Source organism: Sminthopsis crassicaudata, chromosome X, assembly GCF_048593235.1.
Source record: "Sminthopsis crassicaudata isolate SCR6 chromosome X, ASM4859323v1, whole genome shotgun sequence".
NCBI lineage: Eukaryota > Metazoa > Chordata > Mammalia > Dasyuromorphia > Dasyuridae > Sminthopsis > Sminthopsis crassicaudata.
Genome location: NC_133623.1, coordinates 42,463,056 through 42,487,857, shown reverse-complemented (window position 1 = coordinate 42,487,857; position 24,802 = coordinate 42,463,056). Strand labels below are relative to the sequence as shown.

The 24,802-nt window shown below is 42.6% G+C and overlaps 1 protein-coding gene across 7 annotated transcripts in view; it reads right to left on the bottom strand.

The window, feature by feature from the left end:
- The window catches only part of ARHGEF6 (Rac/Cdc42 guanine nucleotide exchange factor 6), a 112,731-nt gene that overhangs the window by 43,737 nt on the left and 44,192 nt on the right, over positions 1 to 24,802 (bottom strand). For all 7 annotated transcript variants that reach the window (XR_012484288.1, XM_074278626.1, XM_074278625.1 and 4 more), the window contains one exon: positions 7,759 to 7,853. Coding sequence is in view for 6 of the 7 variants with exons in the window: in XM_074278626.1 (XP_074134727.1) it covers positions 7,759 to 7,853 (95 nt within the window). In the remaining variant the exon portion in view is untranslated. The remainder of the gene's footprint in view (positions 1 to 7,758; positions 7,854 to 24,802) is intronic.

Here is a 24,802-nt window from a genome sequence, read left to right as displayed (position 1 = left end):
GAGACAATAACGGCCTGCTGGCTGCTGAGTAGGCAGGCAGCAGTCACTGCCTTTGAAGGGCACAGGCCCCGACTGGCACTGTCTCTGCAGAATCAGGCCTCGGAACATGAGCACAAAGGTTGAGTTGCTAAGAATATACATTTGAGAAACCCTTTTGGGTTGTTCTTTCCAGCCATACCAAAGATGAGAATAGTCCCGACTTCACTCATCGCTTCACAATTTGGGGAATCACACGGCTCAGATGGACAGCCCGGTCTGGCCTTCCAAGTGGGTGACGGCCTATATGGCATGATCCGAGGGCTGAAATATCAACCCCACCACCTGTCCCTTCGCCATGACAGTTTCATTCCTTCAAGTCATAGGATCATGAAATGTTAGAGCTAGAAAGGACCAGAGAGAGCAGCTAGTGGAACTGCCTCACTCTCCACAGAGAGAGAAAGAGAGAAACTGAGGCCCAGAGACATTAATTGATCTGCTCAAGTTCACTGGGTAGTATGTAACAAAGCTGGAACTTGAACTCAGGTCCTCAGGCTGCCAGATCTCTGGGCTACACTTACAAAGTGACCACAAGCAAGTCATGTGATGGCAGAGAATAAGGCTGGTTGTCCCTCCTTCAGAGAGTCATTGGTAGGCTCAAATGAGATAATACAAATAAGGTCCTTTGCAAACTTGAAATTACTATAGGGATGAGAGTATTGTTAAGCGTGAAGGATATTCAAGATTATCCTTATTCACAAAGGGACATAGGGGAATTATACTTTAGTCAGCTAATCAGCTAACACTTTAATCTTAATCACCAATTATACTCCACAGGAATGGGCAGCCACCAAGAACAAGAGCGAAATGGCAGTGCAAGTCAGAGGCAAAGATCGAGGGCAGCAGGCAGGGAAAGTCTTTAGGTCATCTCTGGGGAAGTCAGTGAAATTGGTCCCCGGCACCCTTCCAACAGTTCTAGCCATCAATGACCTCAAACCATAATGAGTGGGAAAGTTTTAGGAAGGAACTTAAAGCTGCTCTCAAGCCAGTATCCGACACATTTGGAAGACCAAGGGCAAAAGAAAGGACAATGCCAACGGGCCATGGGTAGAGAGAAGGAAGAACTACTCGACTCTCATGTAGCTTCTGTTTTCTCTGCCAAGGAAAATGACGCTCGGCCGGGGAAGTATGGACCAAAAATAATTAACAGGAAATCCGAGTCAAAGATGAAGGAGAAGAGAATAAGGGAACAAACTCGCAGCTCTCGATGAATGCGAGGGCACCAGGCCAGCATGAATAAATCGTCACAGGTGATTACTAAGCTACTGGTGGCACACTGAGAAAGATCACAGAAAAGAGGAGCAGTTCCTTGAGAAGGGAAATGGACAATATCATCACCAATCCCTCCAAAAGGGAGGCGGGTGTCATCCTTAAACTACAGACTGATGGACTGGACAACAGCAAACAGATTATTAAAGGACAAGTCTATGAACATTCAGGAAGGAAAGCAGCAGCACCAGGTGCCAAAGTGAAGCTTATGGCTTCGTCCAAAAGAAGTCACGCCAAGCTAGCCTAAGGTCCTTTCTGGGCAGACTCATAAAGAAAATACCAGAGACCAGTGATTTTGAGGAAGGTGTTTGACAACTGGCAGCACTAGTGTAAATATGATGGAGATCCAAGGGTTCAATTCTCATCTAATTGGTTCAGGGAGGTGTAAGAACTGCTTGACTGACCACATCCAAAAACTAGTCATTAATGGGCCAAGGTCAACCCCGAAGGAGGTCTCCAGTGGAGCATTCCACAGATGGCCACATTCTATCATTTTCAGCAATGACATAAACAAAATGTATATGGCATACTTATCAAGAATACGGGTGGCACAAAGCTGAGAACAGGGTATGTTGGGAAATGTTTAACAACCGGAGAAAACCATATGCCCATGACGCACTTTTAAGATTTATCTAAATTACCTATATTTTCTTTTTTTAATTAAAGCTTTTTATTTTTCAAAACATATGTGTGGACAATTCAACATTAGCCCTTGCAAAACCTTGTGTTCCGATTTCCCCCTTTCCCCACATTCTTCCCTAGATGGCAAGTAGTCCAATGTGTGTTAAACATGGCAGAAATATATGTTATATCCAATATATGTATACATATTTATACAATTATCATGCCGCACAAGAAAAAAAAGAGAAACAAAGTAAAATGCAAGCAAACAACAACAGAAAGAGAGAAAATGCTATATTGTGAACCACACCCAGGTCCCACAGTCCTCTCTCTGGGTGTAGATGGCTCTCTTTATCACTGAACAATTGCAACTGTGAATTACCTATATTTTCTTTATCATTCTCTTAAGTCTAGAAATCAACAACAAATCAAGCCTTAATTTATAAAGCTTGTTGAATTCCAAGGTGTAAGTGTTGACTTGAAAATTTAACGATGAGCTCTAGTTCCAAAACACACTCCTGGCACAGAAGGACAGCTAACACAGTAGAATGACAGACGGGTTCTACAAAAGAACATAACAGGCTAGAGAAATGGAGCAAATCAAATAAACTGAAATCTAACAGAGATAAAGAGAAAGTCCAACACTTAGTTTAAACAAACTGAGTATCGCACAGGGCAAGCAGGACTAGACAATGATTAGACTAAAAAAGATCCAGAGGGCTTAGCGGTCTGCAAGTTCAACTGAGCAAAAAGTATCCTGTTGTGGTTTGTTCCTTGTTCTCAAAGAGGACCATGGTATCAGGGAGGTGATATTGTGACATGCAAGAGAACTGGATTGAAGTGAGGGAGGTTGGGCAAGGTCACCTGCCTCACTTTCCCCTCCAGAGTCAACTGGGTCCAGGGATCCAGATATAGATCAGGAGAACTGGAGTTGGCTCTGGACGCAGTGGCTATGGAAGCCAGAAAAGCCAATGTGGCTGTGAGCTGTGGCGAAGAAAAGAGGCAACGGACTCACCATCCTCTGCCCCACTCGGACAATATCGGAGACACTGTCTTCAATTTTGACCATCATAATTTAGAAAAGACACTGCCCAACTGGCAAGACTACAGAGAGTGATAAAGGGCCTAGGGGGGGCCTGGTAACTGCCGTCAAGAGCTGGAAGGGCTGTTGGGCAGGAGAGGGATTGCATCTGTCCAGAGGGCAGGGTGGGAAAAGCAAGGATGGGCAGATTAATGTATGGAAATGTATGGAAAAGCCCCCTCTGTGTAGTGGAGCTGTCTCAGCATGGCATGCACTGCCTTAAGAGGCAGTGGGGTCCCTTCCTTGGAGGCCTTGAGGCACAAACCGAATGACCCTTATCCAGGATGCTCTAGAGAAGACTCAGGCTTCTGACACAGGGCAGACCAGAAGGCCTCTGAGGTCTATGATTTTCAATCATCCCCAGTCAGAGAGAAATTTGTGTACGTAAAAAGAATTCTTAGGGAGTTGAGTAAGAGCTTGTTCTATTTCTTTTTCCATAAAGGGACTATTTAAGTAATTAATTTCCTCTTCTGTTAATCTGGGTAATTTATATTTTTATAAGTATTCCTCCATTTCACTTAGGTTATCAAATTTACTGGTATAAAGTTGGGCAAAATAACTCCTTGATAATTGCTTTAATTTCCTCTTCATTTGGTGGAAATTCTCCCTTTTCATTTTTGAGACTAACAACTTGATTTTCCTCTTTCCTTTTTTCTAATCAGATTTACCAAAGGTTTATCTATTTTGTTGGTTTTTTCATAAAATCAACTCTTAGTTTCATTTATTAATTCAACCGGTTTTTTTAGTTTCAATTTTATTGATCTCTCCTTTTATTTTTAGAATCTCAAGTTTGGTATTTGATTGGGGGGTTTTAATTTGTTCTTTTTCTAGCTTTTTAAACTGCAAGCCCAATTTCTTAATCTTCTCTTTCTCTATTTTATGCGAGTAAGGATCTAGAGATATAAAATTCCCCCTTATTACCATTTTGGCTGCACCCCACACATTTTGGTATGTTGTGTAGACAGAATTCTTATAGACAAAGGAACCTGCCAAGAAAGCAAGGGAAGACTCGGATGTAATTTAAAGGCCTCAGAGCTTTCAAAGGCTTCACTCTGCTCCAATCTCATTTTGCTCCAGGTATAAAAAAGGCAATCTTCCAAAATCCTCCTGCCTTGCCCACGGCCATGGAAGCTCAGTCATGTTCCCTGACCCTTCTCATTGCATCACACCATCAGCAACCTGATTTATACACAGAGTCCTTCGATTTAATGCTACGGAAACTGGACTTGGACACAGAAGAAACAACTCCATGGATGATTTACTTGGAATTCTCCCCAGGCACAGGCCAGACTACACATGGGTCTCCTCCACCTTTCCTGCCTTGTCTGCTCTGTCCCTCTTATCCTCAATCATTTCCTGCTCACACCTGCTCTATTCTCTCAAGAGTCCAGCTATGTCTCTATTTGTCTCCGACCATAGAATGGCTAGACGATGCTGTAGTAGATAGAGCGCCAGGCCTGGGCGCCAGGAGGAATTGAGTTCAAATTCAGCTTCAGACACTCACTAGCTGTGTAAGCATGGACAAATCACTTAGCTTCAATTTCCTCCCTTGTTAAAAAAAAAAAAAAAAAAAAGGATAATAGCAGCACCCATCTCCTGGGGTAGTTGTGAGGATCAAATGAGGTAATATTTGTAAGGCACTCAACATGGTGCCTGGCACATAAGGGGTGCTATATAACATTAACCAGTATTTTTTTATTCTTCTTGTTGCATCTACCTTGTAGCATAGTCATGAGAAGCAAATCAGAAAACTGCTTCCCTGCCTACTACAAGTACTCACTGGGATTCTCCTATCTCCAACATCGTTGATCCACTGAGCTTACCACACTCCCATAATCTCTACCATGTCTTTTCATTTATCACTGCTAGCCCCATTTCAGAGAGAGACAGCAGTGGAGCAGGACAATAGTTCAGCTTGAGAATCTAGAAGGCTTCAGCTCAACCTGCCTGTGACACAGAAGAGCTCTATGGTCTCGTCAATTCTTAAGCTTCCAGAAGAGTTACTGTACTCCAATAGTGGAGGGAGTTTCCCCACCAGGAATTCCCTCCATCCACGAAGTCACAGGGTACAATAAAGGAAGGGTAGGGAGGTATAATGGGAAGAGCCTTGTGTGTGGCTTTGAATCCCAGCTCTGCTATTTACTACTGGGGTGATCTTAGACCTTAACTCTCTGAACCTCAGTTTCCTCATCTGTAAACTGATGGGGGTGGACTACTGAGGTCCCTTCCAGTGCTAAATCTAGTACCTGGAGGCTAGAGCTTTCCTGGAATAAAAATCTCTTTATTGTTGGGAGAAAAATCCACAAAAGAAAAAAATGAGGAAGCGGGGCTGGATAAGGGCTGGAAATCATTTATAGAGCATCTTAAGGTTTGCACCTCATAGATTTTATCTCGTTTTATTATCGTCTGGAGACAGATGGCTTGGAGTTGAGACTTTCAGGAAGGGGCAAGGCTTAATCAAGCAAGAAGACTTTTAATCTTAGATCTTTAGGTTCTGTAGACCTGGGTGCTCTCTTTTACAGATGGAGAAACTGAGAGCAAAAGAAAGGAGGGGATTTGCCCCAGATCATCCAGGTAAGTAGCAGAGGCTGTACTATGTTTTCACATACATCTCCATCTACTCCGTCGGGTCCTAAGTCTCACTCTCTCTATAGCATCAGGGAAAGAACTGGTAACTTAAGAAGTGAGAGCAAAGCACCCATCAAGTTCCCTTTGACCGAGCCATGTCGGCACACGAAAAGCTCAGCGGAGAGAGGAACGGCAGCGGGGGGAAAGGTTTCTGTCCTCAATTACACAGACTGATTGCAAATCATTGCTCAGCTTTTCACCAGACTGCCAATATTTTAATCTCTGATAAAGTCTGGCCAAGGTAAATATTAACACATGCCTGTACAAAGAGCTTCTGTTTACAAATGCTGGACATCTGCACACTGAAGAGGGCCCGAATGGGCCTTCCAATGGTCACCTCACAAGGCAACAAGCACATGGGAAACAAAGTTGTTTGTAGGGCCCCATGAAACAGGGGGAATGCTAGAGACTCCTCCTTCAGAAGCTGACATTCTGCTAGGGAGAATGAGATCTATGTACAAAGAAGGAGGAGAGGAGGAAGAACATGAGACGGGCTAAGGAGAGATCCAGGCAAAGCGCTTGGTGAAATGTGACAAGGGAGAGATCACTTTCACTGGGGGTGGAGGGAGGAGTAGGAGCAGGGAATTCTTCAGGAAAGAGAAAACTCAACAGAGCCTGGGACACAGGACCACCACAGGCAGAGGGATCATATACGTGAAGGTCCAGAAGTGAATGGGGGTTGGTGAGCAGCCCAGTGAGATGGGAGATGGGAGATGGGAGAGACAGGTAGGTTGAAGGGAGATTGTGGAGGGCCTTAAGTGCCAGGCTAAGGAGCTAGGCTCTTACCTGTGGCTCCAAGAAGCCCCCTGTAAAACCATTTTGCCAGATGGGCTAAAACAGATTGAGAGAAGCCAGCAGGCCTCAAAGCCATTGGTGAGTCACGCTACCCAAGCATGTGAAGACTTCTCTGGTAGAATGGGCAGATGAGAACAATCTGCTCCAAAGCCCATGAAGGCAATTAAAGCGGGAGCTTTAGTGGAGCACTTAGAGCTTGGTCAGACATGAAACACACCAAGATCATCCACCGCCTACTGGGCCATGGCCAGTTAGCCTGACTTTTGTCTTATTCCTGAATTTCAATGACTCAGAAAGAGAGACTGAGTCTGACAACTTTGTGTAACTCTGCCTTACTTAAATCCAGTTCACATGAGTCAAGATGTCACCCAACATGATGTCATTGGCCTCTTCAAAAACAAAGGGTGAACCACAGCAACGAGGAGTTTGTATTTTATCTCACAAGTAAATGGGGGGCCAGTGAAGCTTCTTGAGCATGGTCAGAACTGTGTCTTAGGAAGATTATTTAGGAACCTGGAGAAAGGAGAGCCTGGAAGTAGGCTCTCCAACCAGTTAGGAAGGCATTATCATAGTCCAGATGAGAGCTAATAAGGGCCTGATCTAGGATAGCAGTTCTATGAGTGGAGAGGAAGGGAAAAGATGAGAGAGAAGCTACAGGGGCAGCAATGAAAGGACTGGGAAACTTCTCATATTGTTGGATGGGGGAAGGAGAAGGGAGACTCCAGGATATCTCCAAGAAACCGGAAGCAGGGAGAGCCACTAGGAAGAGATGGAAGAGGTTAGTTTCCTGCCAGACATCTTTCTAAGTAACTGCTTTTTCCCAGTGCAAAGGTGAAGGAGAAAATTCTGCCAGTGAATGGGAGCTGTCTGAGGTCAGCCACCCACAGTTCCTGTGGGCAGCCCTCTGCTGGGGTTTCCCACTATCAGATCCCAGCAGAGAGGCCTTCCTGGAGAGCAAAGGTCAGAGTCAATCTGTGTCCTGCCCAGTTCACATGCTTGCAGGGATTATTGGCGAGAACCACAGGGTAAAATAACCAGGGAGCCCATTTCATTTCTGGAGGGTAAAGCCAGGCACACCATGGAAAAAAGATCCAGGACGAACATGGCACCCGGCAGAAAGGGAAATCAGATCTTCTCTTCCACAGCCAAATTCTTGGGGAGCGACATCTTGTAGGATTTCTGCTGCCCTGGCCATGTTCTTGGCAACTCGTGCATGATGGGAATTCTTTTAAAGGGCATTCACCCAGCTCTAAGACACCAGCATGATGGCTACACTGACTGGCATTATTGGGTTTTATCGAGTGTGGACCTGACAATGGAAAGCTTACTTGTCATTGGCCTGGAGTGGACGTAAGTAAGTTGCAAGAAGCGACTGTAGTTCCTTAGCGTAGTCTTGTTCGGTTTCCAGGATGTTTTGCAAAACCTACAGAGAGACAAAATTTGGATAAGTACAGCCATGAGCCAGAATGATGAATCCCCAAATCCCAGAGTTGGAAAGATCATCAATGACCACTTAGGCCAACTAAGACCCAAGCTAGAATCCCCTCTGCCACATTCCTAGCTGAGCGCTCATCCGGCCCGGGTGTGAAGGCTTCTCTAATGCGGGCAAAGTGTGATGTATCACAGAGGGTACTGGACCCAGAGTCAGGAAGCCTTGGGATTCAAATCCTGCCTTGGACACTTCCATGAACTTTCATCATTACCATTTCCTTTTCTCAATCTGTTTCCTCATCTATAAAATGGGTAGAAGATCAAACAAAATAATGTATGTCAAGCACTCCATGAACGTCTTCTGTCTGTCAACTCTACTGCTAACTCACTATAGTCTGAAGTACGTCACTCATCCACTCAGTTTCCTCCTCTGTAAAATGAGAGTCGGACTACATTACTCCTAAAGATCCTTATAGTTCTGAAATCCTGTATTTCCTGGTGGGATTGCCCCAAATGAGCACATGATCGAGATGTTGTACCCATGAAAGGAAGCTACTGCTGTGAGAAAGGCTAGACTCCAGAAACCCTGCTCCTGGTGAGGTCCATGGGCAGCACACACAGACAATAACAGAGATGACTGATGGATCTCTTCCCATAAATGAGCTGAGGTGCACATCTGAATAGCTTCTCTAAGATATTTCAATGTTCAGAACACCTTCTAGCTTCCCTAAGTTAGTCTGGAGGGGATATGGCACTGGAGTTGGGAGTTAAATAGTCTGGGTTTGAATCTTGGTTCTGCCATTTATGGCCTTTATGACTCCTCTCTGTGTGTAAAAACTGGGCAAAAAGAAGGGGTTAGATTTCTTGGTCTCTGAGCTCACTGCCAGCTCCAAAACCAATGGTCTCTTTGACTTTCCATTGTTTTGGCCATTGACCCAGTAGGAGACCTGCCTTTGAGGATGAAAGGACATGAGACAATGGGGGCCTCAATGGGGATGAGTCTACCTACCGGAAGGCCTCCCTCAGTAGAGAGGCAGAAGGCAAGGCTATGTGGCAGAAGAGCATGTGGCAGGACTGCTAGGTTCAGAGTGAGACACATTTTTCCATACTATACCAGGTAGACTAGGCCTCTAGGCTCTGTTCTCTTGGCCCTGAGGCTCCCACTTAAAGGATACCAAAGCATCCTTTTCCCCCAAATAACTACAAGATACATGCTGGGTGGGCCAGGACATAAAGCAGAGTCTGTGGGAGATAACTAACTTAACCATCAGCATGCTGGTAAAAAACGTTCCAAACTCAAAGACTTACACAAACTCAGGCAGAGTGAAATGAGCAGAACCAGGAGAGCACGGTAACAATAAGCCTATGTAATGATTAACTATGAATAACTTAGCTCTTCTCAGCAACACAGAGATCCGAGACAAGACTGACAGACTTAGGACGGAAAATGCCATCCGCATCCAGAGAGAGAACTATGGAGACTGAATGTGGCTCGAAGCACAGTATTTTCACCTTTTTGTTTTGTTTTTGCTTTCTCGTTGCTCCCTTTTATTCTGATTTTTCTTTCCCAACGTGACTAATAATTGAAAATGTTAAGAATGATTATACTTTTTCTTATGCAACATGACAAACATGGAAATATATGTATAAAAAATAAAAATAAAAATGTGTATCTTAGATATATCCTCTTGAAGAGGGGGGAAGGAAAAAATTTGGAAATCAAAATCTTACAAAAATGAATGATGACATACCTGAAGTCAGGAGGACTCAGACACTTAACACTTCCTGGCTGTGTGACCCTGCGCAAGTCACTTAACCCCAATTGTCTCAAAAAAAAAAAAAAAAATGCTGAAAAAAAAAATGTTGAAAACTATCTTCACATGTAACTGGAAAAACAAAATACTATCAAAATAAAAATAGAAATGTTTCTAAACTCTTTTGGGAAATGGAAGTCTAAGGATGCAGGGGCAACATCAAGTCCTAACCCCTCACTTTATGGATGGAAAAACAGAAGGCTAAAGAGGGGAAGTGACTTGGTCAGTAACACCCACCTAGTCAGAGACAGTGCCAAGATACGAACTCTGGCTTCCTTACTCGTAGCATTCTTTCCACTATACCAGTGGTTCCCAAAGTGTGGGCCACAGATGCCTGGGAGTCCCCAAGACCTTTTCAGGGGACCCATAAAGTCAGAACAATAATTAGACGTTCAAATTTCTAACAAAGTAAATATTGATAGATAAAACCCACTAAAACAAAAACTCCCCACATAGGTCCCGCAACCAAAAAGACAGAACTGGCATTCCCTACCCCGCCTGCCTCTATCTTGAAAGTAAGTTTGTTTTCACATTTGAAAAGTCACAATGAGTAAATCTAAAGAGATGTCCATTTCCCCCGGAGCAGGTGAAGGAAGGTGTCCGTGCTCTGTATGGCTAATGACAAGCACAAATGGCCAGTGTGATTCACAACCATGTGATGATGGGCTGCTGGCCAGATGGATACATATATAACAATAATCTCACCATCAGTGTATTTAGCAGCTTGTACTCTACTAAAAACATGGCATTAAATTCGGAGAAATATTCCTTACCAAATTAGAATTCAAGCAGGGGCTTGTTTAGCCCTGATGAACAAAGGGCCACATTTAATCTTTAATACCTGTGAAAGAGCTTTTTAACCAATTAACATTGTCCATGTAGACTTCATATGTGATTCCAACAACCACCTTTGAAGTCAGCAGGACATGTATTATTATTACCCTATTCAACAAATGGAGAAACTGAGGTCAAGAGTATAGAGGGCCAAAGGCAGCGGGGGGAACTCTGAGTGAGGTATAAGACCTAGAGGGAACCTGCTGACAATGTCTGGTTCGGCTCCCCGGCTCCTCTAAGGGCTCTCGGCCTTCCTGAGAAGTCAGGGGACAGTGACAACCTGTATTTGAAACAGAGTGATACCAGGTGGAAGAGCGATACCAGATGACAAACTACGTACAATAGCAAGTTGTTTATGTGGTCCCACGTGCATAGTATATACTGGGCGCAAGCCCAGTGTTTTTGTTATATAAGGGTATGAGGGCATATAAGGGGGGAAGAATGGGGAAGAAACGGATTCCATATTTCCACTAGCCTCAGGAGTCCCTCCTCAAAACTCTTCCACTAAGACGGTATATTTTAATCACCCCGTCATGGGGGCTCTAGAAAGCAGGACACAACAAAGAGAAGTAACAAGAACAAGATCACACTAATCAGTGGCAGATCCAAAGCGAAATGTCAGGTCTTCTCACCCACGACCTAACTTTCTACATACAGTTGTAGAAAAGACAGTGAATTTGGAATCAGGGGCCCTGAATTTGAACCTTACCTCTGTCACTTTCTACTTGTGTAACCCTGAAGTCCCTTTCCCCTTCTGGGCCCTCAGTTTCCTCTGTGATGGATTAGCTGATCTCTCAGGTTCCTTTCAACTCTCAATCATCGGATCCTAGATCTAGAACTGGAAGGGACCAAAGAGATCATGTGGTTCCAACCCTTCATTTTAGAGAATAGGCTAAGAGATTCACCTATGGTCACAAAGGTAATACACATCAAAGGCAGGATTTGAACCCAAATCCACTGATTCCTGAGCCACTGCACTTTCCACTGGACCAAGCTGTTCCATCATGCACTAAGGAACTAGAAAGGGAGGAGTGATCTATGGAAAGGTGGCGAGTTAAAACAGCCATATCTGAGTCGTGACCTTGGGTCAGCCACTGAACCATTCCAAGTCACATTTTCCTTAGCTATAAAATCAGGATATGACTTGCATTCTGCCCCTCACGGGGATATTAGAAAAATCAAATGTGATCATATATGGAACCGCACATTGCCACCTCTTATTATTGGGAAAACACATTACTTGTTAAGGTTTCTTCAAAGTAGAAATAGTCATTTCTATGTGACCCTAAAGTCTACCTCCAGCATAGCCCCAAGGAGTACACGACCCAGCCCAGCAATTAGTCAGACCCAGCAGCTGAGATGCCATTTTATACAATAACTTCATCCATTGGCCAGCCCGCCCTGCAGAGTGAGGGAGGGGATGTTTAGGAGCAAATATTTTTAAGTTTGAGCCCACTCTTCCCAAGGCCCCGGGTGGAACAGGTAGAGCATGCTCCAGATTTGGGGGAGGGAAGAGAGGAAGAACTCTTTATATTTCTGTTTTTACTAGATCTTCTGGATAAATATTCCTGTATAAAAAAAGCTAAATGATGTCCACTGGTAAAATAATACTGAGACATGAATCACTGGGCCAATAATGAAATAAGGGAAATACTAACTGTAACTCGCAATGAATATTGGGGAGAACACACTGGAATGGACCCTCAAGCGGATGGTCTTAGGAAGACATCCTCCATCCCACAGGGATATACCTAGAATTACGTTAAACTTAAATTTTTCAAAAAGAAAAAAAAAAAACCCACCAGACTCTTTTCAAGAGAAACAACTGATATTTTAAGAGATTAACCCATTCATAAGCAAAGGCCGACGTTGTGAGGGAAATTCATTGATCTCGGAAAGACCAATAAAAGACCAAGATGTATTAAGGAGCACTGAGACATTGGCCATATCTCAAAGATATGAAATGCTTTGAGAAAAACAAATCGATGTTGCCCAGCAGTTTCACGTGATGTGAGCCATATGGTAGGGGGTGGGAGGTCATTCATCTATTAGCATCATCCCATATCCCAGGCCTTTTGCCCAAACAACCCCTAGCTCCCGCATACTAGATAGATGGCCACATGGCCATTTGGAAGCCCATGTCAGCATCTGTGCAAGACAATTGACAGGCTGATGCATGAGGTGGTCTAGAAACCAGGCCGGAGGGGGTAGAGTGAAGGAACAGAGTAAAAGAAAAAGTTGGGGAGTAGAAAAAGAGGTAGAAGAAATTAGGGGCAGCAAATTGGCTCAGAGAAGATGATGGGCACAGGCTACTAATTATGCTTTCTGTGCCAAATATGACACAACCTTCCCGTTCTATCCCGCCGCGCCCCCCCCCGCCATCTTCCCAGTCATACGTGGATACAGGGGATCCATAGCCACAAGAGAAGATGCTCTCAAAGAGTCAGCAGAAAGGGAAGGAAGAAGAAAGCTGCTCACTGGTCCCTTCTAACATTTTCCACTGGAGAGGCTGAGGAGTGAAACCTATCAGTTGCCCAACAGAGGGGTCAGCTCATCCCAGAGCTCAGCGCCAGCGTTTTGTGGCCCATGCCTAGTTTGTAGTGGAATAGGGCAGAACAGAATAGAGCTGCTCAAAGGCCACAAGCGTCTGATGTCAATGACTCAATTCAGGAAGTACCCGCTTGAGCCCCTTTTCTGGGCTAGGAGCCATTAAAAGAGGCCAGAGACCCAAAGACAGAAGGAAAACGGCCCCCGCCAACAAAGAGCTTCTATTTTATTGGGCGATTTTGTCGATTTTCTTTGTTCTTGATTTGTAATTCCATTAGGGTAGGGAACTCCCAGAGTAGAAATTCCCTCTACTACAGCCAACCAACAGCTGGTCAGCAAGTGGAAGTCTTTCAGGAGTTGCCTGAGGCACCGAGACGGTCAATGAGTTGCCAAGGTCACACAGCCAGTGGCTAGCAGAACTCAAACTCAGGTCCTGGCCACACTCTGCCCAATCACCACACTGCCTCGTCTTTGACAAGTACAACACATTGAGCGCTAAAAAATAGAATATAATCAGAAGCGTGTACAACTGGTAAATAAAACATAGAGAAAGATAAATGAATACAAGGAAGAAGAAGAAGGAAGCATTAGCAGTTGAGGAACCAGGAGAGGGTTTACATAGAAGGTAGAACCTTGGGGCAGTTAGGTGGGGCAGCAGTTGAGTTAGGAGGACCTGAGTTCAAATCTGCTTCCTACTTCCTACTTAAATAATTAGTGGCAAGTAGGGTGAAGAATTGCTACAATGAAAATAGCAAGAGCTAGGATAACATGGACACTTCCTACCTGGGTGACACTGAACAAGTCCTTTCACCCTATTTGCCTCAGTTTCCCCATATGGAAAATGAGCTAGAGCAGGAAATAGTAAACCATTCCAAAATCTTTACCAAGAAAACACCAAATGGAATGACAAAGAATCAGGACTCGACAACAACAAAATACTTTTTTAGGGCAGCTAAGGGTTTTTTAGGGCAGCTAAGGGGTGTCATAGTACATGGAGCGCCAGCCCTGGCATGAAGAGGACTCCTCTCCCTGAGTTCAAATCCGGCCTCAGATGCTTCCTAGCTGTGTGACCCAGGACAAGTTACTTTGCCCTGTCTGCCTCAGTTTCCTCATGTATCAAATAAGCCAGAGAAATAAATGGCAAAAAGAGTCAGGCCTACCTCAAAATTCTCAATAATAACAACAAGGGAGAAAATATAAGAAGGGAGACAAATAGGCCCAAAAGCCAAAAAGAAGCACAATTTATCACAATGTAAAAACCCCTCATCCATTAGAAGTCTTGTAGAGAGGGAGGACGAGAATATAGCCAATGTGCTACGGGCTGGACTTGAATTTCTTTCTCTGTTAAATGAGGACGACCATCAGGTCCCTTTCAGCTCTCAGTCTGCCATCTTGCCATTTGGCACAACCCAATGAAAATACCTAAGGAACTGAAACCCATAAAGAATAAGAAGCCTAATGCCACCCTGTCACTTCGGATCTCTTGGCAATAGGCAGCAAAAGGGATCTCAGAATAAGGGGGAAGGTAGCAGAAGCTGGAGACCCAGCCATGCCAGACAAACCAGCTGGCATCCTGAGTAATCAGAACTTTGGTTACACTGCAAAATTTTCCAAATCCTGTCACTCTGAAAGAGTATTTCTAGAGCACCAAGTGAGTCCAGGATGCCCTCTTGCCTCTTAGGATCTCCAGCTTCCCCCAAAGATCCTCCCCAACAGTAGACCTCTCCTGATTCCCCACCCCCAGCTCTGAGCACACACTCCTCTTGAAATTGTCTCTCATTAGTTTGTATAGCCTTTGCATTTATTTACTTGGGTGCATGTTAATCATGTAGAATGTAGGCTCCCTAAGGACGGGGCCCGTTTTATCTTGGTCTCTGTGATCCCCATGCCTAGTACAATGCCTGGCATGCAGTTGGTACTCAATCAGTGCTTGCTGAATTGAGTGAATCTCAATTAAGTTCTCAAGGGTAACTTCAGAACTTGCTTTTTTTGTGCCAAGTTCAAAATGAGTCTAGGAAAGTGGAGGATTTGGGCAGTGAGCCCAAGAAGGCCCCAGATGTTTCTAACATCCTGAGGAGCTCCCAGATCAATGTGCCCATGTTATCCCAGCTCTCGCCATTTTCATCGTAGCAATTCTTCACCCTACTTGCCATTAGTCATTTAAATAATGGCTTCCTGGGGGAACTTTGGGTAAAAACATTTTTAAAAAGATCTGGAATAGCTATGGCGGCACCATCCATGGAAGTAGTCATTAGCAAGATGCATTGTCATGAGAGCCCAAGATGGTGGAGCTATTCTAGAGAGCAACCAAGAAGAACTTATCTGGGGCTCATTCCCTCCAGACCAAGTAGCCACTAGACAAGACCCTTGATACTCCAAGACACACTGGGTCTAACTAGAAGGAAAACTCGGCCTACTATGTACAGGCCGCAATGGTGCCAAGTAACAGGAAACCAAGAAGCCACTAGTCAATCCCCATTTCCAATCATTATTGGAAGATCTACCAGTGATATGGAACCGTGTAAGCTGACTTCAAGAAAGAGATTCGGGGGCATTCTGGCCTAGTCTAGAATCAATTGCAGTTCAGGCCTGGATATTCCTACCTCCCTACTTTTGTTCACTCCGTTCCCCCTGCCAGAAAGGTTTCCTGCCTTCTAAGTCCATTTAAGTCCTGCATACCCCAGGTCAGGGCAACTAGGGAACACTGCAGTGAACAGAGCACTAGAGTCACCCTAACCCTAGACTTTGAGTTCAAATCCAGCCTCAGATATGTCCTAGCCATATGATCCTGGACAAGTCACTTACTTAACTTTTATCTGCTTCAACTTTCTCAAACAGCAAAAATAAAATGAGTGTAATAATCGCACCTATTTTTCAGAGTCATTATAAGGATCAAATGAAATGTTTGGAAAGTGCTTAGCACAGTGCTGGACACATGATAAGTACCTGATAGATGCATATTTCCTTCCTTTCTCCCTCCTTCCCTTTCTACTTTCTTCCCTCTTTCTCTTCCTTCCTTCCTTCTTTCCTTTCATCCTTCAAGGTTTAGCTCATCCTAAACTCAATATGGTCTCTACCATAAAAACCACACTAGGCTTAGATGATTAGAGGCTTATAAAATACTGAGCTGGAAGGCCTTTAAAGACTATTTTGTCCAGCCCCCCATCATTTAGCACAAAGAAGCTGAGGAGCAGGGAGGGCTTGTCCATGATCACAGAACACCCACTGGGCATACTGGTCATCCGGCATCTGCCCTAGAATTCTCTTTTAATATCCCCATCCCACCCAACGGCTGGCCCTGGTCCCCAAACAGCTTCCCAGAGCTTCTGTTTTCTGATGGCCCCGGTGCCCAGCACACACTAGGAGAGCAATAAATGTTTGTTGACAACAGTGACTTCTGGCATGTAAATGAGCATTAGCTCCGATAACCCTGAAGTGCTAAATGCTCCCCTTCCATCAGTCACCTGGAGAGCAAGGCCAGGTGGAGCAGCTCTAATGAAACAAGGCCCAGAGAGAAAGGCTGGTACATTAGCCGAGTTGGGCTAAATATAATCTGAATGCGCTTTCCGTGCTAAGTCTTCTGTTTTCTCTGTAACAGCTTAAATGGTGCATCCTCTAATTGAACCTGGCAGCTAAGACATATGGGCTCATTTTCCTTGTTTCCAGTCTTCCTGGCACAGAACATCAAACCACAGTGGGCAAGGAAAAGTCCGAGCTCAGAGGAAGGTGATCGGAAGCAGGAGTAAAGAGGAAAATTAGACATTCTTTGGACAACAGGGGATGATGTCACAGGGAACACTCAGGGGTTTCCATATGGTGGGGGAGTAAGCTAAGGTCAGCAGCCCCAAAAGCTACCAATGCAGAAGAACACTTCTGTGTTGCCCTGGGTCCCAGAAGGATGCTGGGCTCTCGTTCCCACGCTCTAGATTCCAATCAATTAACTAGGGGTGGACAAACCACAGCCTGGGAGCCATACCATCTGGCCATGTCTGAGAGGAGATAAAACCCCAATCCATTTCAAGTCAGTCAGATTAGGTGTTTGTGGCCAATCTGGCCACGCACTGGCTTCTGGGAAGATGGGGAGATCTTGCTTTTCTGTTTCATGGGTGCCAAGTGTACTCATAAGAGTATCCAAACTTTGACATGGAGTCAAAGCCATGTCAATGTACTCATGGGAAATGGGCTAGAGTCCTTCCTCTCTTTCTCCTCTCCCCTTCACCCTGGGGAGAATTTGTAGGAAAAAGGGAAGGGAGGGGAAGATGCTCTGGTAACGTGGGGAGGAATTCCTGTGCCCTTGTGAGTTTCCTTCCCAGGATGACAAAACCTAACAATAATGGGAAGACATTTCCTGAGCAGGGGGAGACAGGAAGGAGGCTGACTTAATTAAAGACACTAAGAATAAGAGGGGTCTTACTGAAGAATGGGTGGGAGATGGTGCGATGGAAAGACTCTGATTTGGAGTTAGAAGACCTGAGATCAAACCCCAACTCTTCCATTTATTCTACATAACCTTAGGGAAGCTGCTTTCAGTACTCCCTGGGTCTTAACTTTCTTCATTGGGACAATGATGGAGGTGGACTACATGGTCTCTGAGGTCCCTTCCAGACCTATCTAGATCTTGTGATGAGATAACGGGTAAAGATCCATTAAGCCCTGATTTCAATGTAATTGGAGGAGAGATGACGACAGGGGATGGGAGAAAGGGGTGAAAGAAGAAAAGAAGACTGGATATTGAAGGCAGTAAGCCCGGTTATTCCTAAAATAAAGGCCTGCTCTCTGTACAGCTAAGAGGCTGCTTATTGGGATGAATATATTCCAAGATGCCTTTTGTTAATTCTTCAGAACTGGAAAATATTCCAGTTCACTTCAACTGCCACGAGTTTTTTGTTCTTATCTCCATTCCCCTCCCTCACCACGTAAGGATCCCTTGAAGGAATTTTTTTGCCTGGAAGAGAAGAAGACATGAAGGAGGACATGAAATCTATCTTACAGTATCTGAAAGGCCAGCATATCCAAAAGGGAAGCAATTTTTTTCTGTCTGGGCCCAGGAGGTAGAAGCAGGAGGAATAAGGGGGAGCCAGTGGGCTCTCCTGCCCAAGAGGGCTTTACTGCCTGACCACTTGTTGGGGAATATAATAGGAAATTCCTGTTCCAGTGTGGCCTAAACTAAAGAGATGGCCGCAGAGGGCCCAGCCAACTCAGGGAGGCTGAGATGCTGCCATTTTTCCTTTATAAATGATCTGTACACTGTCTATGACCCACACACTCACACACACACAAAGGAGAGAGAGTTTGAAAGTATCAATGGAGTACAGACCTATGAATACATGCACACACAAACGTGGCTGCATACACATGAGCACATTACAGCCCTAAATATCTTCTCAATCATAGGATCAGGGGAACTTAGATTTAGGGCTGGATAGGACTGGATAGGACATTGAGCCCAACGTCCTCATTTGTAAAATGAGGAAGATGAGGCATAAAAAAAGGAAGGAACTTGTCCAAGGTGGCACAAGGAACAAGTGTCTGAGCTTCTCTCTCCAGCTCATGATTGTGCTATTTAGCCTTTTAACCTTGTTAAAATGGTTATCTCTGGTATATCTTGTCCGTGTGAGCTTGTGAGGGCAACTCACTAAGACTAGAAGTTAGAGAGAAAGGCCCACACCAAAGCCTTTGGAGAGATAGTTTCCTCAGCCAGCAGTTTCCAGGTCTCTATTCATATTCTTAGCTCAACAACCTATCCAGAAGGGAAAATCAATAAAAAAAAAAAAAAAACAACTCACATTTCTCTTAAGTTATAAGGTATCTTCCCCAGCCTCCCATGGGGCATAATTATGATTATCTCTATTCTACAGATGAGAAGACTAAGGCTTAAAAATGTAGACACTGTTACATATTAGAGACAGGAAGTGAACCCAATTTCTCCATCTCCAAATTCAGCACTTTTCCCACTCTAGTGAGTACTAGGAATTGCAGAGTGGCTCCCAATATGGTCTTCAAAAGGTCCATTCAAGGTTCCATTCAAAGTCACTGGTGTTGGCCAGAGGCAAATCATTCAAAAAAAAAAAACCCAGCAACCCTGGAAAACCCTGTGGATATTCTAAGTGGATAGAGTTTAGAAAGAATCCTGGTCTTACACAGACCACCCAGCCCTGAGAAAGATGAAAACAAAATGACTGCCACTAGTACTCTCATCAGTCCTAATCAGAGGGGGTCCGGGCCAAGGGAAAATTCTCTGGAGGGCACCCAAGGGCAAAAACTCTAGTGGCATTTTCACTCCCCAGATGGCTGGATCCTGCCATAAAAAGGAACTGAGCTTGACTGTGTTACCTGGAAGCTAAAGGAAGAAATTGAAATTTCACAGAGAGAGAGCAAGATTGGTGGGCCCTGCCTTTAGCTTACTTACTCTCCAGAAAGAGAAAAAGAAAGAGAGAAAGAAAGAAAGAAGAGAGAGGAGAAAGAGAGAGAAAGAGAAAGAGAAAAAGAGAGAAAGAAAGAAAGAAAGAAAAGTAAAGAAAGTGAAAAAAAGCCTGCCTCAGCCTATACTCAGTGTTCACCAATTCTCTCTCTGAAGATGGAGAGCATTTTTTATTATGAATAATTATGAGTAATTCATAATGAGTAATGAGAAATTATCTTGGATTACTGTATCAATTAAAGTGAAATGCTACATTTTCTAAATTCTGGCCTTTCACTGGCACTAGAAAGGTAGGAGGAATACAGATAGTGAATGCTACATATGCTGTCAGACAAGTTTGCCAAGGTCAGATGTGTCTGCAGGTTTTGTTGAACTTTTTCTTAGTTACAAAGAAAGGCTCATTTGACAGAAGTCAGAGGGGGCAGGGAGGGTATATCTGTATGTTGGATAATCCAGGTGTACTGATGATTCTATTTTGTAATATATCCTGAGTAATGTATTTTGCCCTCAGAAACCTAAGAACAAGAAAAATGAAAATATTCACCAGTATTTTAAGGCTATTACCTGTGTCTCCATAAACAAACACGTAGAAGGGAGGGATAGGGGTTTGGAGCATGAGGTTTTGCAGGGGTGGGTGTTGGAGGCTGCCTTTATGTGTGTTTTGAAAATAAAAAGTTATTATTAAAAAAAATTAACTCATAAACTCTGTTGGATTCTACAATATAGTTTCTTCCAAGAGAGGGATACACTAAAGAAAGGTAGAATTTAATTATAAAAGATTAGATAATCAAATCAGCATGTATTTCTGAATTGAATTGAAAGTATTTTTCTTTTTCCTTCCAGAAACAGCTATTGAGACTTAGCTGACTTCATTATCCACAGTCTCTCATCTATTGATGATAGGCTCAGAGTTGAACATTTGTTTAGTCCACCAAATCAGAGCCAGACACCTATAACCACAGCAAAATAAGAAATGTTGAGACTCAGTATATAGAACAACTGCTGTTTATCCTTCAATCTTGCATTGTCGTTAGTAGGAAAATTAAATACCTTTAAAATATTTTATTGTAAGAGAGACCAAGTTAATTTGGTGACAGGACAGGTAGAAAAGGAAAGAAATCAATTCTACCAAGAGAACATTGTACACGGCAACAACAAGATTATGTGACGATCAATTGTGATGGACATGGCTCTTTGCAACAATGAGGTGATTCAGACCAGTTCCAATGGACTTGTGATGGAGAGAGCTACCTGCATCTAGAAAGAAGGTTGTGGGTAATGAAAGTAGATCACAATGTAGTATTTTCAACTTTTGTTGTTGTTGTTGTTTGCTTGGTTTTTGTTTTGTTTTGTTTTGTTTTGTTTTCCTTGTTTTTCTCTTTTTGATCTACTTTTTCTTGTGCAGCATGAGAAATGTGGAAATATGTACATTAGAATTGTACATGTTTAACCTATATTAGATTACCTGTGTCTAAGGGAGAGGAGTGGGAAGGGAAGGAGAAAAAACTTTAGAACATGAGGTTTTGCAAGGGTGAATGCTGAAAACTCTATGTTTTGAAAATAAAAAGCTATAAATGACTATGGACATGTATACATATATTTTATTTAACAGGTATTGGTCTACCTGCCATCTGGGGGGGGGTAGGGGGAAGGAGGGGAAAAATTGGAACAAAAGGTTTTGCAATTGTCAATGCTGAAAAATTACCCATGCATATATCTGGTAAATAAAAACTATAATTAAAAAGAAAAGAAAAGAAAAAGCTATTATTTAAAAAAGAGAGAGAAATCGGTTCGAAGGTGTTTCCTATGTCACAATACAGATATTAGAAGATTTAGTCTTAAAAGAATAGGGAGGTTTCCTGGAATTGATTGGGAAATTGATTGTCAGACATCTGTCTGACAAGTTTGTTGATGCAATAATCTCCACAATTCTTATTTCTGTAAAGATAAGATACGTCTACCGAGGAAGTATTCTGTTAATAAAATACTTTACTTAAATGAAAGCTAAATGCAATGCAAAATCGAATCCATGGCAATTTTCTAAGTAATAATCTTTTTAAAACGTTGACTTGATAAGCTCTATAAAATCTCAAGGAGTTTGTCAATTTTTCCAACACCTTCTGGTAAAAATAAGGTAAACCTGGAATACATGTTTGTATTTGTTGCCAAAATTCACAAGCTTATAAATATTTTTGTATTTGAATTCTTAGAGATTCTATGACACAACATTTTTTAAGCTGTGATGTATGGTATCAATAGCAATTGTAAAAGAGAATTTCTAAGCAAGTTTCTCTGATTAGGCTTCATTTTTCAAACAGAGGGAACGAAGTTAAATTTATAAGATATATAAAATAAGATCCTTGCCCCCATTGATAAATGATTGAAAGATACAATCAGTGCCCAAAGGACTATAAATTCATGCATATCTTTTGACCTAACAACACCACTACTAGGCATGAACACCAAGAGATTCCAAAAAATAAAAAAGGAAAAGAAAAATGACCTATAGGTACAAAAAATATTTATAGTAGCTCTCTTCTCAGAGCAAAATAATTAGAAATAGAGATGACCATCAATTGGGGAATGACTCAATAAACTGTGGTATGTGTTCATGATAGAATATTATTGTTCTATGGGAAATGATGGGCAAGATGCTCTGTGGGGAAAAAAAAACACCTGCAAAGTCTTCCTTGAACTCAAGCAAAATGAAATGTACTATATACAAAGTGATAGCAATGTTCTGGGATGACTTTGCTGTTCTCAATAGTATAATCATCCACAACTACTCTGAAAGAATTATAATGAAAAAACATCCAGAGAAGGAAGTGAATGTGTCTAAATAAAGATTGAAGCATTCTCAATTCTCTCTCCTTCTCTCTCTCTCTCTCTCTCTCTCTCTCTCTCTCTCTCTCTCTCTCTCTCTCTCTCTCTCTCTCTCTCTTTCTCTCTCTCACTTAATTTTTCTTGACAGCTTTCATTAGGGTGGGAGATATGTGTTTTCTTTAACAATTTGACCTTTAGACCAGTTCCAATGATCTTGTGATGAAGAGAGCCATCTACAACCAGAGTTCCAGTGGGAACTGAGTGTGGACCACAACATAGCATTTTCACCCTTTTTCTTGTTGTTTGCTTACCTTTTATTTTCTTTCTCATTTTTTCCCATTTGATTTGATCTTGTGCAACAAGATAACTGCATAAGGATGTATGCATATATTGGATTTAACATATATTTCTACCATGTTGAACATATATTGAACTAGTTGCCATCTAGGGGAGGGAGTGGAAGAAAAGGGGGGTGGAAATTGGAACACAAGGCTCTGCAAGGGTTAATGTAGGTAAATTATCCATGCATATGTTTTGAAAATAAAAAGCTTTAATAAAAAATAAATTTTAAAAAATGACTTTTATGGAAAGATTTTGCATAACTTCAATGTATTTTCTTAACTGTAGATAGGGATAAGGGAGAGCAAGTAAAACTCAAAAATATAAAATATTTTTTAAAAATTTGTTTTGAAAGCACTTAATAAATGCTTTGTCTGTCCAAAAATAAAAAATAAAGCTGTGATGTATGTTCATTTCTTGGGCTTGCAAGAAAATTGTATATATTGGTGTTTTATATAAAGTGATCCAAAACTCTGATGGTTGTGGCTCTCTTCAATAATATGATGATTCAAACCAGTTCCAACTGTTCAATAATGAAGAGAATCAGCTAAAACCCAGAGAGAGAGAACTATGGGAACTGAGTGGGACCACAATATAGCATTTCTACTCTTTCTGTTATTGTTTGCTTGCATTTTTCCCTTCTCAGATTTTTTCTTTCTTTCTAGATCTGATTTTTCTTGTGCAGCAAGATAATTGTATAAATATGTATACATATATTGGATTTAACATACATTTTAACATATTTAACATGTATTGGATTACCTGCCATCTAGGGGAGGGGGTGGAGGGAAGGAGGGAAAAAGCTGAAACAGAAGGTTTTGCAAGGGTCAATGTGGAAAAAATTACCCATGCATATGTTTTGTAAATAAAAAGCTATAATAAAAATAAAGTGATCTACTTTTAAACAGTGTATATATTGAACTGGGCTGAAAATTTAACTGAATGACCAGTTGAATATTGTAATTTTTAATATAAAATATTGTAATATTTAATATAAAACTCATTTTCAATGTGTTCTTGGTTGTCACTCTTACCTGTCTGAAAAAAGTGTATATCAAAGTGTTATGTTGTATGGATTATGTATTTGTAATTGGTCAAATTTCAATAATAAAGAAATGTAAAATAAAAGAACCCATACTATAATTATAAACTGGTCTTTTGGATTCCACATTCTCATTAAAGATAAAATCGTAAGCATATTAACTAAAGTTAGTTCACTTTTTCTTTTCTTTTTTTGGTAACAAAAAAGAGCATTCATATCATTCAAGATGTAGCCATGGGGCTTGAACTCATAAGAAACCATCAAAGTTAGCCAGAGGACATGAAATTCATGGTATCATAAATTAGAGCCAGAAGGAACCTAGAGATAATCAAGTCTTACAAAGGTGGAAACTGAAGCAAGTGACATATCCAAGGTTACATAGATGGTAAGAGTCAGAGTGGGATTCAAACTCACAGCTTTTGACCCCAAATCCAATGCTTTCCTATTGCATGATACTCAGCACTGCTGAAGCTAAAGCTCTAAGGTGGGTTCTGGGTTCTTAGACACTGGACAGGAAGGAGGAGAGACTGAGGAGCCTGGGTGGAGGGAGGATGGTGAGAAAGGGCCAGCGGTACAGAGTGAACATGACTCTCCCCCTCAGGAGAGGTGACTGAGGAGGGGCCAGTGCTGGAAGCCTGGCCTGGATGAGGTCCATCTGAACTCAAATTTGAGCTATACTGGCAAGCCTCATTGGGGGAAGGTGGGAAGGGAGCACCCAGGAGGCTCTTTAGTCTATCCTCTACCTTCGGGGGGGGGGCAGAATTTCCTCATTGAATTTTCCCAGGGTGCCTGGGCCCTGATAATTTCATTTGACCATTTTTCGGGGGCTCTTTGCAGGGCCTCTTTCTCCTGGCCTTGAGGGTTTCAGGGTGGTGGGTGTGAAATGTCTCCAGGTATTAGTAAGAGATCCTTATATAGCACAGCAGGACAGTTGAATGTGTCACAGTGGAACCGTGGGGGGCTGGGCCAAGCCAACACCATAAAACCTCTCATTTGTCATCTCAACACTTCAACTCTTGCTAAGCCAAGGGATTCAATTTACACGTCTTCAGTGCCTCAAAGATCTGTTGTAGAGGGTTGGGGAGAAGGGGTGTAGGGAATACCCCCCCCTCCTCCAGTAC